This window comes from Ipomoea nil, unplaced genomic scaffold (genome assembly GCF_001879475.1).
Source record: "Ipomoea nil cultivar Tokyo-kokei standard unplaced genomic scaffold, Asagao_1.1 scaffold2144, whole genome shotgun sequence".
NCBI classification, from domain to species: Eukaryota; Viridiplantae; Streptophyta; class Magnoliopsida; order Solanales; family Convolvulaceae; genus Ipomoea; species Ipomoea nil.
In genome coordinates this window covers 2855638-2867497 of record NW_017618572.1, presented here as the reverse complement: position 1 = coordinate 2867497, position 11860 = coordinate 2855638, and the positions used below count along the sequence as shown (strand labels likewise).

The 11860-nt window shown below is 35.8% G+C and overlaps 2 protein-coding genes and 1 long non-coding RNA gene across 4 annotated transcripts; 2 read left to right on the top strand and 1 right to left on the bottom strand.

The window, feature by feature from the left end:
• The first annotated feature begins 1255 nt into the window (after positions 1 to 1255).
• LOC109148637 (zinc finger BED domain-containing protein RICESLEEPER 2-like) lies at positions 1256 to 2338 on the top strand. Its single transcript, XM_019296372.1, has one exon. It carries the CDS (start codon positions 1256 to 1258, stop codon positions 2336 to 2338), a length of 1083 nt encoding a protein of 360 aa, XP_019151917.1.
• A 6975-nt stretch (positions 2339 to 9313) lies between these two features.
• LOC109148768 (GDSL esterase/lipase At1g71250) lies at positions 9314 to 11588 on the bottom strand. Its single transcript, XM_019296493.1, has 5 exons — positions 11299 to 11588; positions 10783 to 10910; positions 10452 to 10694; positions 10113 to 10371; positions 9314 to 9697 (listed from the first exon to the last, which is right to left on the bottom strand). Exons 1-5 carry the CDS (start codon positions 11561 to 11563, stop codon positions 9471 to 9473), a joined length of 1122 nt encoding a protein of 373 aa, XP_019152038.1. The 5' UTR covers positions 11564 to 11588; the 3' UTR covers positions 9314 to 9470.
• LOC109148770 lies at positions 10623 to 11423 on the top strand. 2 transcript variants are annotated; one of them, XR_002048874.1, is made up of 3 exons: positions 10623 to 10714; positions 11043 to 11077; positions 11332 to 11423. It is a non-coding gene; the product is annotated as an uncharacterized LOC109148770 (long non-coding RNA). The 2 variants fall into 2 exon arrangements; XR_002048873.1 differs by having other exon boundaries at positions 11043 to 11099; positions 11332 to 11417.
• Positions 11589 to 11860: the final 272 nt, after the last annotated feature.

Sequence of the window (11860 nt, the reverse complement as noted above, 5' to 3'; positions counted from 1 at the left end):
TCCAGACGAGAACTTCTCTTCTGTCTTCTCTCATTCTATGAGTTCTCTCTGGCTCTCTGCGCAGTCGCACCTTGCGATTTTAGTCCTCACTCCTCAGTTCTCTCTTCTCTACTAGACAGAGACTACCTTCTTTGTAGTCTCTACTCTCATTGTCCGGTTGGTTCTGTTATAGACGACGAAACATTGGTCACTGGTGGAAGCCCTGAGGCCCTGACTGGTGTAGTGGTGCTGTGGTGGACTAGTGGTGTCGTCGACTTCCAGTAAACAGAAGCCCTCGTTCTCCGGGGTATTTGTGAGAAAAGAAGTAACTCGCTGACCCTATTTTTATATATTTGCAGTTCTTAAATTTATTGTGATATATTATGTGGTCTCTGTGATATTGTAGTGGAAGCACTGACTTTGTTACTGTAAAAATGCAAACCCTAGTTTTGTAAAAGTTATTTCTTAAAGTTATTGGCATATTACTCTGAGTTTATTGCGAATTTGTGATCTATTTTGTGTCTCTGTGATATTGTGGTGGAAGCACTAAGTATTTATTAAAACCCTAGTGTTATAAAATTGATTTCAGTGGACTGTGATTAAGTCAATCTGTTTTGTGTCTATGTTATGATACTTGATTATGGTTTCTATGATTCTTTGATTTCTGTGGACTGTGATTAAGTCAATCTGTTGAGAAGTTCCAAATTGTATCTTGATCTCATAACTTTTGATATATTCTGGTGGAAGCACTGATTGTTATAAGAGTCTTATAAATTAAAGTGTTATAATGTCTCTTAAAGGCTTAAATTGGTGGAAGCCCCATAGAAATCCTTATAATGATGTTGATGAAATGAGTTGTTTTTATGTTATAACAGTCTCTGATACATCTGGATATTTAAAATATATCCCTGAATCTGGATTTCTTTGTAAGTTTATGGATGTATTCCCTTAATTGTATTTGTATATTTGTATTGAATAATGCTCTTTAATTAATTATGCATTCCTGTTTAATAATGACACAAAATGTGTCTGATTCTGGAATGCTAAAATGATTTCATGTGCTGCCTCTTCTTGAATATGAATCCTGATGTGTGTACTGATTGTTCACCATTTTTAGATGGATAATAATATCAGTATGCATGGTAGTTAACCTCCCAACTCCTCAATTGATGGACCTTCAGGGGTGGAAGCCCAAACTATTGAGAATCAACAGAATGAGCAACCTCCTACTGTTGTTCCTGCCAAGAAGAGGAAACAGGTTGATTCCAGATCACCAATGTGGGATCATTTTGAGAAGATAAAGGACAATAATAATGTGGTTGTAAAAGACAAATGCATTTATTGTGCCAAAATTTATCACTGTGAGACAAAAAAACATGGGACTTCTTCCTTAAGAAATCACATGTTTAGCTGTTTGAAAAATCCTCACTCAAAGGAAACTAGGCAGTCCCTGTTAACATTTCAGGCTGTTACATCACTTACAGATGGTCAGCCTACTGTGGGAGAAATAGGGACCTGGATTTTTAATCAAGAGTCAATTAGGAGGGCCTTGGTTGAAATGATAATCATAGATGAATTGCCCTTTAGGTTTGTGGAGGGAATAGGTTTCAGGAGGTTCATAGCTATTGCTTGCCCTAGGTTTATAGTTCCATCCAGGTGGACTATAAGTAGGGACATCCTAGTTGTCTATGAAGAGGAGAGACTGAAATTGAAGTCATTTTTAAGGGGAAGCAGTCATATGGTTAGTATCACTACAGATTCTTGGACATCCATCCAAAGAATTAACTACATGGTAGTTACTGCCCATTTCATTGATTCTGAGTGGAAGCTTCATAAGAAAATCCTTGCATTTGTCCCTGTTACCTCTCACAAAGGTGAATATCTAGCCAAAACCCTAGAAAATTGTTTGCTAGAGTGGGGGCTTAGAGATGTGTTTTCTGTGACTGTTGATAATGCCTCATCAAATGACACTGCTATGGGGTTTCTGAAGAAAAAATTGGTGTCTTGGGGATCATCTACTATGAGGGCAAAGTATCTTCACATGAGATGTATTGCCCATATCTTAAACCTAGTAGTTCAAGATGGTCTGAAAGATTGTGATAGTTCTGTTAAGAAGGTTAGGGAGGTGGTTAGTTATGTTAGAAACTCTCCTGCTAGACTCAAGAAGTTCAGGGATTTGGCTGATTGGTTGAGTATTGAACAAAGGTCTTCTTTGTGTTTAGATGTTCCAACCAGATGGAACTCTACCTATTTGATGTTGCAGTCTGCATTAACTTACCAAAAAGTGTTTGAATCTTTGGAGTCAGATTGTTTTTTCAAGTCTGATTTGGGTAATTCAATTTCTGATTTTATGGACTAGGAATCTGTTGGCAGTCTGGTTCAGTTACTGAAGTGTTTTTATGCCATGACCACTGTACTTGGATGGTGGAAGATCAACTCTGCTAGGTTTCCAGTTCTGTCTAAGCTTGCTAGGGATGTCCTAGCCATTCCAATCTCCACTGTAGCCTCAGAATCTGCCTTCAGTACTTCTAGAAGAGTATTGGATCATTTTAGGAGTTCTTTATCTCCAAAAATTGTGGAAGCGGTGTGTACACAAGATTGGCTTAGAATGCAAAATACACCTTTATGTATTGAGGAGAATCTGGAAGAGTTTGAGAGGTTTGAAAAAGGTATGACTTTTTAGTTTTAACTTTATAATCCTTTATACTTATATTTTAAATTGCTTAAATTGTTAATACACTTAACTTTTGTTGTTTATTTTGCAGAGTTAAGTGGTGATGGTGGAAGTGGGAGGTCTCTTGGTTCTACACTTGCTACAATTCCTGTAATGTTATTATTTACATTACTTGATTTTATTGCAATCTTTTACAGTATTTGACTGTTTAACTAAATTGCAATCTAATCTCACTTGCTATTTTTTGAGCCCACTGTGTTTGACTCAATTACACTAGACATTTGTAAGTCTCAAACTTTGTAAGTATGAAGGCCTGGTAACTTGTACTAAGTTGCTGTCTCAAGTACCTTGGGCATTTGGTAATGTATGGATTATTTTATTCTGTCTGTTCACGTTAAGTTGGCATTTGGAAATGATGAAGCTTCCACCTTTAATCTGAAAAGGAAAGGATTAAGTTGGTCAGTTGCTCTATACTTAAGGTATATTGAAGCAATAAGCCCTTAATCCAAATGATATGGAAAAAATGCTTACTGAGCCAAAATTTATATAATCCCTTCTCTGTTTTTCATTTTCTAATGCTTGCTCAGTTGCTTACTTGCTTGTGTACTGTGTAGTACTAATTATTTACACTAACTTGCCACAATTCACAGGAAGAAGAATAGGTCTAATTGTCTGAATTCTAAAAGTCTAGGAGTTGAGTAGTTGATACTTGCAGTTGCTGAGTTGCTGATTTTGCTGAATTTGTATTTTTAGTGCTTCAGTTTAGACAGACAGACAGACAGTTGTGTATGTAGTATGTAAATTTGTATGTAGTATGTACTTCGTAGTTATTTACTTTTGTAGTTTTGTTGGAGTCTTAGACACTTAAGAGTTAAGACTCTTAATGTTAGTTAATAGACTACTTAGTAATACTAATTACTAACTTAGTAACTTAGTATTACAGGTATTAGTCTATTACACTATCATTCTATCAATTATTTACTTATTTATTCAATATTTTAGACTTTCAGTTACTTACTATTGTGCTTTTGATTTTAATTTATGAATTTTTTATTTGATTTCAACATTTTTTAATATCCGAAATAATGTCGGATATCCGACCGATCCGATCCAAACCGAACAACGATATAACCAACCGGATAAGTCAACAATTTTAAACGGATAAGGTAATCAAAATACATATCCAAAATCCGATCGGAGGAGCCTGACCGCCATCTGATCTGTCCGAACCGTCCGAATGCACAGTCCTAGCCCACAGTTGTACGTTTGTGGTCCCGTCCCAAGCTAAATGAAACATTTTGTTTGGTGCGATGCAATCATGAGTACAACACTATACCTTAATGTACTTTGTAATATCTACTCATCTATATTTAAACTTTACTAATTATGGAGTAATATTTTGTTCAAGCATTGTGAGAAGTGAGAGATCGACGCTCAAGCTAAGAGCATCCTTATTAGCTTAGATTTTACCATGATTTTTACATGCCAGATAGAAAAGAGAAGGAAAAAAAAAAAAAAAAAAAAAAAAAAGAGGGGGGGGGGGGGGGGGGGGGGGGGGGGGGGTGAAGTAAAATTTGTGACAAAAAAAAAAAAACAAAACAAAACAAAACAAAGTATTACATGCGCCCAGTTGGCACGTGCAGTACACACACCAACTGCGCACGAAATGTTCACCTCACGCACAGCAAGGCGCATCTGCTTTCTTTTTCCCTTGCTCAGTGGGTCTCACAAAAATGTGTTCCTTGTAAGATAAAAGACCATAAAAAAACTCACATCCCCATTATTCTAAAAACCTACGTTTTTTTTTTTCTTTACAAAAACCTCTCCAAAATTCGTTAATGTGGATGCTCTAATATTATGACTCCATTATAAAAGTTAGCTCACAAGTAAATTGAATATTTAATCTTAACTTAAATATAACATTTCAAATTTTTGTAAAGTTGATACAAGATTGTACTCGTGTTTTTTTTTTTTTTTTTTTTTTTTTTTTTTTTTTTTTTGTGAATTACTTTTGTTTTATTTTAAAGATATATTGGGATATCTTAGGTTTTTGCACTTCATACACACATATGCACCAATGACCTATGATCCAACACTTTAATACAATTTAAGGAATTTTCCTGAAAAGAAGATTATATCAAAGATTGGTCTTCAATATAATAAATTAATAACTCAAAATTGTCTGATACATCTTCATGATGGAACATTATGGTTAGATTGTCATATACCTTCATTTACTGTCTCATGATTTTTAAATATGCAAGACACTTCTAGCGATATGAGTGGTGTGCATCAATCTCATTCACCATTAACTATTTTGAGCATGTTAATATATGAAATTAATGTACTTAAAAGAATGTTTTAACTACATTTTAGATTTCACTTAAAATTATGTCTCAAATTGACTATTCTTAATCTAATTTTCTAACGGATTGAAGATGGAATGAATTACAGGTACAGTTCATTAAGCGACAATGCTTGAGGATAGAAATGTAGTGCTATAGGCAAAGAAATGAAGATCGAAATGAGGAGATAATATATATAGATTGCGGTGGTAAAGAGTTAGGTATTTTCGAGTACCCGACCTTTATAAATTTTAATACGACAAGTTTAATTTGAGTAGTACCTAATCAAATTCGAGATGGTTCAGGTAGAGAAAAAAAATTACTCGTTCCGACGCGAGTTAAGGTAATACTGGAGTACGTATTTGTACTCGGTACTCAACACTCGCTTATACATAATATACAGATAGTTTTGATGTATTGATTTTATAGATTTCCTATGAAAATTTCATGTTATACTGAACAAATTTTTAGAACCAATTATGTACTCCGTATTAAACAATTATATTTAAATTATTTTAAAATATACTAAACAGTTTTTGAAACAGGTATGTGAATCATTTTATCGAGTTTGAAACGGATTCAAGCAGTTCTATAACTAATGAGAATCAAATTCGTAAAGGATTTAAAAATAGACATTTTATCTATTGTCATCCCCATTAGCTCTTTGTGTTTCAGTAGGTTGAGAAAGTATATGAACATATACTACATTGTAATAGAGCTAGTAGCATTCAAAAAAAAATCTATTGTCATTCCCATTAGGGGAATTGTTCACGAGTTTTAGGAAAAAAAATGCGAACATGAAAGAAAGAGAAGCAAGCGAGAGAAGAAGAAAATTGCTCCTGCAAATATAGGGTTTTTTTGTAGAAAGTGGGGCCCGCCACAAATTAATGCCAGCTGCACTGCACTCGCGTGAGAGTCATAATGCACGCGCCAGCTGAGCGCATTTCTGACATTATTTACGAAAATTATTATTTTTGAAATCAAATTTTTTATGTTTTAGATTTTTCTTTTTTCTCTGCGTTAATATCCAAAATAGTCCTCGACTATAGTATTTTTTTCAATTTTGTCCTAAACGACTTTGGTGGCTTAAAGTAGTCCTAGAGTTTTGTGTTTTTACTCAATTTAGTCCTAGACTTTTGTGTTTTTGCTCAATTTAGTTCCTCATTTGTTATTCCGTCCATTTGTTGTTAAATAAATAGAAAATTTAGTAATTTTAATATTGGCATCTCTTTACTCATAGACATGTGAAGTGCAAAATCCCTTTTTTTTTTTACAAATTACTCCCAGAATCACTCCTAAACTTGCGAATATAAAATTTGATCCATAAGTCTAAAAGTAATTCTGGGTGTAATTCGTACAAAAAAGAGGGATTTCTCATCTCGCAGGTTGAAAGTAAAGAGAGATCAATATTGATATTATTGAATTGTCCTTTTATTTAACACCAATGTGACGGAATAACAAACGGATGACTAAATTGAGCGAAACACAAAAGTCTGAGTCTATATTAGGTCATCAAAATCGTTTAGGACGAAATTGAGAAAAACCACTATAATCGAGGACCATTTTAAGTATTAACTTTTTTTTTTCTCCTCTCTCTTGTCTTCTCTTTCTTAATCACACTTACAAAAACTCTTCAAAAAAAAAAATAAAATAAAAATAAAAATAAAAAATTCTACAATTAATAATAGAGAATAAAGAATGTATCTTTATTGGCACATTGAAGTAGGAGTCACTGTTGCAGTCAATGGAAGGTACGAAATGGGTGCAGACATTAGACATAGGATCCTATATAGTTGTTGCCGTTGCTGCAGTCCTCAATATGCTATCGCTGCCGTTTGTGATAATCATCAGACTTAACCCCTGACCTCTGTACACCAATTTTGACTTTCTTTTATTGCAGACACTAAATGTCGGATTGTATTTGTAAATATTTGTTGTGACTTCTGTTAGGGACATCATATTTGCGCTTTCCGGCCAAGTAACTCGTAGTTCAATGATACGGAGTATTTTGTAGCTCTTTTAAATGAGATGTCACATGTTCGAACCTTAATATATAAAATTATTATGGTAAATTAGATATGATAGGTTTAATATGAGTAACAATCATTATTACAGCGATCATAGTCCACACAACTGTGTGAATCATAAATAAAAAATACATATTTAATATATTAAAAGTATATTATTTGTGTATGTAAAGTACATTATTTAAGTACTGAAAGTACATTATTTTATAGAGTTAATTCCAGCATTGGTCCTCCGACTATCGTGATTTTTCACAATTAGTCCTCAACTTTTAATTTGGACAATTTAGACACTTGACTATCAAAATGTTTCCTATGTTGATCCTTCCGTCCTAAACTGGTTAAGTAGACATTAAAATGAGGGCTAAAATAGTCTTTTAATAGGTTATGTGTATAATACATCGTCCTTCTCCATATACGGGATTAATTAATTAAAATCAAAATATCCCAAACCTAATTGACTACTGCAGAAGTACTGCCCATCTCTTTCTCTCTGCAGTCTGCGAAGAAGCCGAAAAGCCACTATCGGTCTTTCACCCACCACCGCCCACCAGAACCAGCCCACGAGAGTCCACCAATGTCGTTCTCCACGTGAGTCGCAACTGTTCTCCTCTGCTCTAGGCCGCTGCCTCCGTCTCCTCTGCTCTAGTCGCCACACTCCGCCGGCCGCCACCGTCGCACACTCTACTCTCCAGCTCCTCAATTTTTAGAAAAATCAAAATACCCCCTTTTTCTGTTGACCCGTATCATCGTTCTCCTCCATCCACAAAAACCCTAGCGACTATGTCTGCAACAAAATAACCGACGACGACGGCGCTCCGGAGGTCAGGATTTGAACTGGACGCGGCAGAGGCTTACCGTCCAGTTTCAAATCGCAAAATAGATGTTGGCGGTGTCGACTTTCCGGCAGCAGATATTGGTGCCCCCACGGCGTCGACTGTCCGAATCACTCACTTCACACCTTTGTGACAGAGATGGCAAACGCCATCATAAACTACGATGCCGGGTTGAAGTAAAGTCGGAATCGTATCAGGCTTGGAAACAGCGGTGTTGTCGTCGTCAATCAGAAGAGAGTCAAGCCGGCAGCGTCGCTGGAAGCCACGACCGCGACATTGGACGCCGGTGGAAACGTCGACGACGACTTCATAGAGAAGCTACAATAAACCGGTGGCGTGGAAACGGAGCTCAAGCTCCCTCTCAGCGATGTCAATGTCTGCAAACCTCTTCTCAACATCATCACGGTCTTCCTTTGAGTCAACTATTGAACTACAGGTACATATTTTCGTGGATGGAGGAGAACGACGATGTCAGCCAGGTTAACAGAAAAGGGGTATTTTGATTTTAATCGCGGCGTATATGGAGGAGTAGGATGTATTATACGCAAAGTATGTTAAAAGACTATTTTAGCCCTCATTTTAACGGATACTTGACTAGCTTGGGACGGAAGTACCAATATTGGAAACATTTTAATAATCAAGTGTCTAAATTGTCCAAATTAAAAGTCGAGGACCAATTATGAAAAATCACGATAGTCAGAGGACCAATGCTGGAATTTGTATATTCAGTACATAAATAATGTACTTTTAGTATATTAAAAATGTACCTGATATTCATGACCCACACATCTATATCAACCATAGTTCACACATTAATTTGCCATTGAGCAAAGATCCGCCTTAGTACGGCAAATTATATCATGGACCCTGGTCCAATACACAAAATTTGACTTTATAATGCACAAAATTCATGTTCATAATACACATACACATAAATACGATATAATGAGCATAAATTCTGTGCAGTATGAGCAAGAATTATGTGTATTATGTTAAGTGTTTATGTGCCCTCAGCTATATAATAATTTATTTTTTTTGGTGGAGATTTTTGACAAATATCGCCTGTTATTTTATTTACAAATTTTATTGAAATACGTTAGTTATATAATTAAAGTATTTATTTCAAATTCAATTTCCTTTAAAAAAAATCAATTTCAAATAATAATACAATGCAAGTAACTTGTTATTTTAAAATCAACATAATAATAGCATAATTAAACTTTTAAAAATATTAAATATTACATTATATAGTTATACTTACATTTTTAATCAAACTAATTCTGAGCTTAAGAACTCAAGTACGTTTTTCTGTTTCTTTGCTAATTCAGAGGATGTCAAAAATTTAATTAGTAAATTTGTTAAATTAATAATAGTCCGTGCATTGCACGGGACAATTATTAGTATAGTATTATAACATGATTAGTTCGAAACTTCAAATATCGATGACACACCAGATATAACACATATATTTCATTATATATAGGACATACAATAGCATCAATTATCACCATAATTCAATATCCATAACCACTTATAAATCATCTTGCATCAAGTTAAAAGAGGTTGTAAAACACAAACGGAAACAAGTAGTGAAAATATAGGATAAATATAATCAAATGTTGATATTGGCCAGTTGTTGAACATTGACGGGGTAAGAGTCGGAAGGTGGTCCAGAATAGGCTCTCTGTGCAAGGACGGCGTTCACATTTTGTGTGGAATGAAGGGCGTCCCAAAATATGTACTGAGTTCTAGTGCCGCATGGAGGCATGAATGGTGCACAATTTATCTGTCCCAAAGTCGTTATTATCGCACAACATGGTCTATCCCACGTTGTAAACCCTGCAATACACATAGGTTTTGTTAAAATGTATGAATTAATATCATGGAGATTCTCCGAGTATACTGTTTTTACTACGTTTGGTCATAAACTTTCAAATTGATCATCTGTGATTCTTCGACTTTCAAATTTAACTATTCGTGGTCTAAGTTAACCACACATGGTCCTTCAACTATTAAATTTTAACTAACTATGGTCTTTTCAAGAGAATCACGGCTGGTTAAATTTTGAAACTTGAAGGACCATGGGGGGTTAACTTGGACCACGAATGATTAAATTTGAAAGTCGAAAGACCACAGATGATCAGTTTGAAAATTTAAGACTAAACGTCACAAAATCACTATACTCAGAAGACCCCAAGTTTAAAATATCATGGTCTAATCATTATGTCAAAAGTCATTGACGATTAATAATTACCATATCTGGCACGGTTGTTTAACATATCGCCCATAATTCCATAGGTGTTACCGTAGACAAAAACGGCACCGGGATGGCCACCATTGTTAAGGTTGTCCACCAGACTTCTCAGACCGCCATTGAAGCTCCCAAGCATCTGGTTTACAGAGTCAACGCATCTCCCTGATTGGGCCTGCCCTGTGGCTAGCTGGTTTGGGGTGCAGCCCAAAGGCCCAATTCCTGCTAGATAGAACTTCCTCAGACCAACACTGTACAATGCCTGCAAAATTATTATACTCCGTGTTCGTTAATCAATCATTACATCTCACAGTAATTTTGTCGAACAGTTTATGTGCGCACCACGAGTTGCCTGGCGTATCGATTGAGCAGAAGGTCGGCGAATTGGGAGGGATTATAGTTGAAGCTGGAAGTGTAGAGAGAAGGCAGAAGGTAGTTGTTGACGTAGTCGTTGCTCCCAATCACCACCACCGCAATTGATCGGGCTAGGTAGGTATTCAGATCGCCGGGGTTCATCATCGTCCTCAACTGGTTCAACGTGCTCTCAAAATTCACCACTTGTTGGCTCAACGTGTACCTGTCTTGCTGCATTACACAACCATAAGGTAAAAGATAGTGTGAATGAGGCAAAAGATTGAAAAAGTGATTGAGTATGAGTGTATATATTTATTACATAGTGCTGGCCGGTTTCATCAAGGATGCCGGCGCCGGCGGAAGCATAGTTGACTCCACCGAGAATTCTATTCCCCCTTGTGTTGGGATCGGCGAACGGAGGAGGAGCCGGCATGCCCAACCACTCTCCTGGAAATTTTAATTTCACCAATATAATTAGCTACAAATTCAACAAGATAAATCATCATAGTACATATAATTCATAAATGCTTTGATAAATAAGCTAAGATAATTAAGTTTTTTTTTTTTTTTTTTTTTTAGCTTAGGGACGAGAAGTGAGCACGACCAACAAATAGGTACGAATACTACAATTATCATGTAAGTTACGTTAAAGATGAAAAGTGTAATTTTCTTTTTACAAAAATACAATCTACCATCCTTCAAAAAAGTGTAAGGCGACTACTTAGTATAGATGTAACATGATCGATTTAAATCCTGTAAAGTTAGATAGTGATTTATTATTCAAGTTTAGTCTTTTGATGTTTCAATGAAGAAAATATGTAATTATATAAAGTACCAAGAAGATCTGAAAAAGTTTTCCCATTGGTAGATCTGCCGGAAGCTCCACTGGAGAAGTCCACACCGTACGGATAGTAATTGGCCCTTGCTCGGGAGTTGAGGAAGTTGGTATTGCCGACATCAACCGATGAATCTCCGAACACAAACATCGCCGGGGCCTGCGGTGCTCCTTCTACGCCATTGGATTCCAAACTCATGACCACACAAACCACAAACATCAAAATAATGCACGTAAACTTTTGGTACGAATAAGAAGACATCATTATTAAGTGGTTTAATGTTCTCGATTTTGCACTCTGTTGAAGAGAGGCTTTGGTTGATAGATGTTTAATGTAATGGTTATGGAAGTAAAGTTAACAAGAAAATGTTCGGGATTTATAGCGGTGTGATTGAAGTAGCGTAACGGCTTGTGGTGATGAATTTTACGGTGAACGATAGCAAAGGCCATGAAATGGTGGCATTATTTCTGCTTTTTTCTTTCAAATTTGTTCTTTTTTCAAAACGTGACGTTAAAGTGTTCCGGTTTTAATTATTTTGTAGTTTTAAAATCTTGTGTTGAA

Excerpts from the sequence above, each read along its gene's own strand:
- LOC109148637 (XM_019296372.1), top strand. The coding sequence starts at position 1,256 with ATGTGGGATCATTTTGAGAAGATAAAGGACAATAATAATGTGGTTGTA.
- LOC109148768 (XM_019296493.1), bottom strand. The coding sequence starts at position 11,563 with ATGATGTCTTCTTATTCGTACCAAAAGTTTACGTGCATTATTTTGATG. Across the intron at positions 10,695-10,782 it reads ATGAAACCGGCCAGCACTAT|CAAGACAGGTACACGTTGAG; the intron begins GTAATAAATATA and ends TGTGTAATGCAG. Across the intron at positions 10,372-10,451 it reads GATACGCCAGGCAACTCGTG|GCATTGTACAGTGTTGGTCT; the intron begins GTGCGCACATAA and ends ATAATTTTGCAG.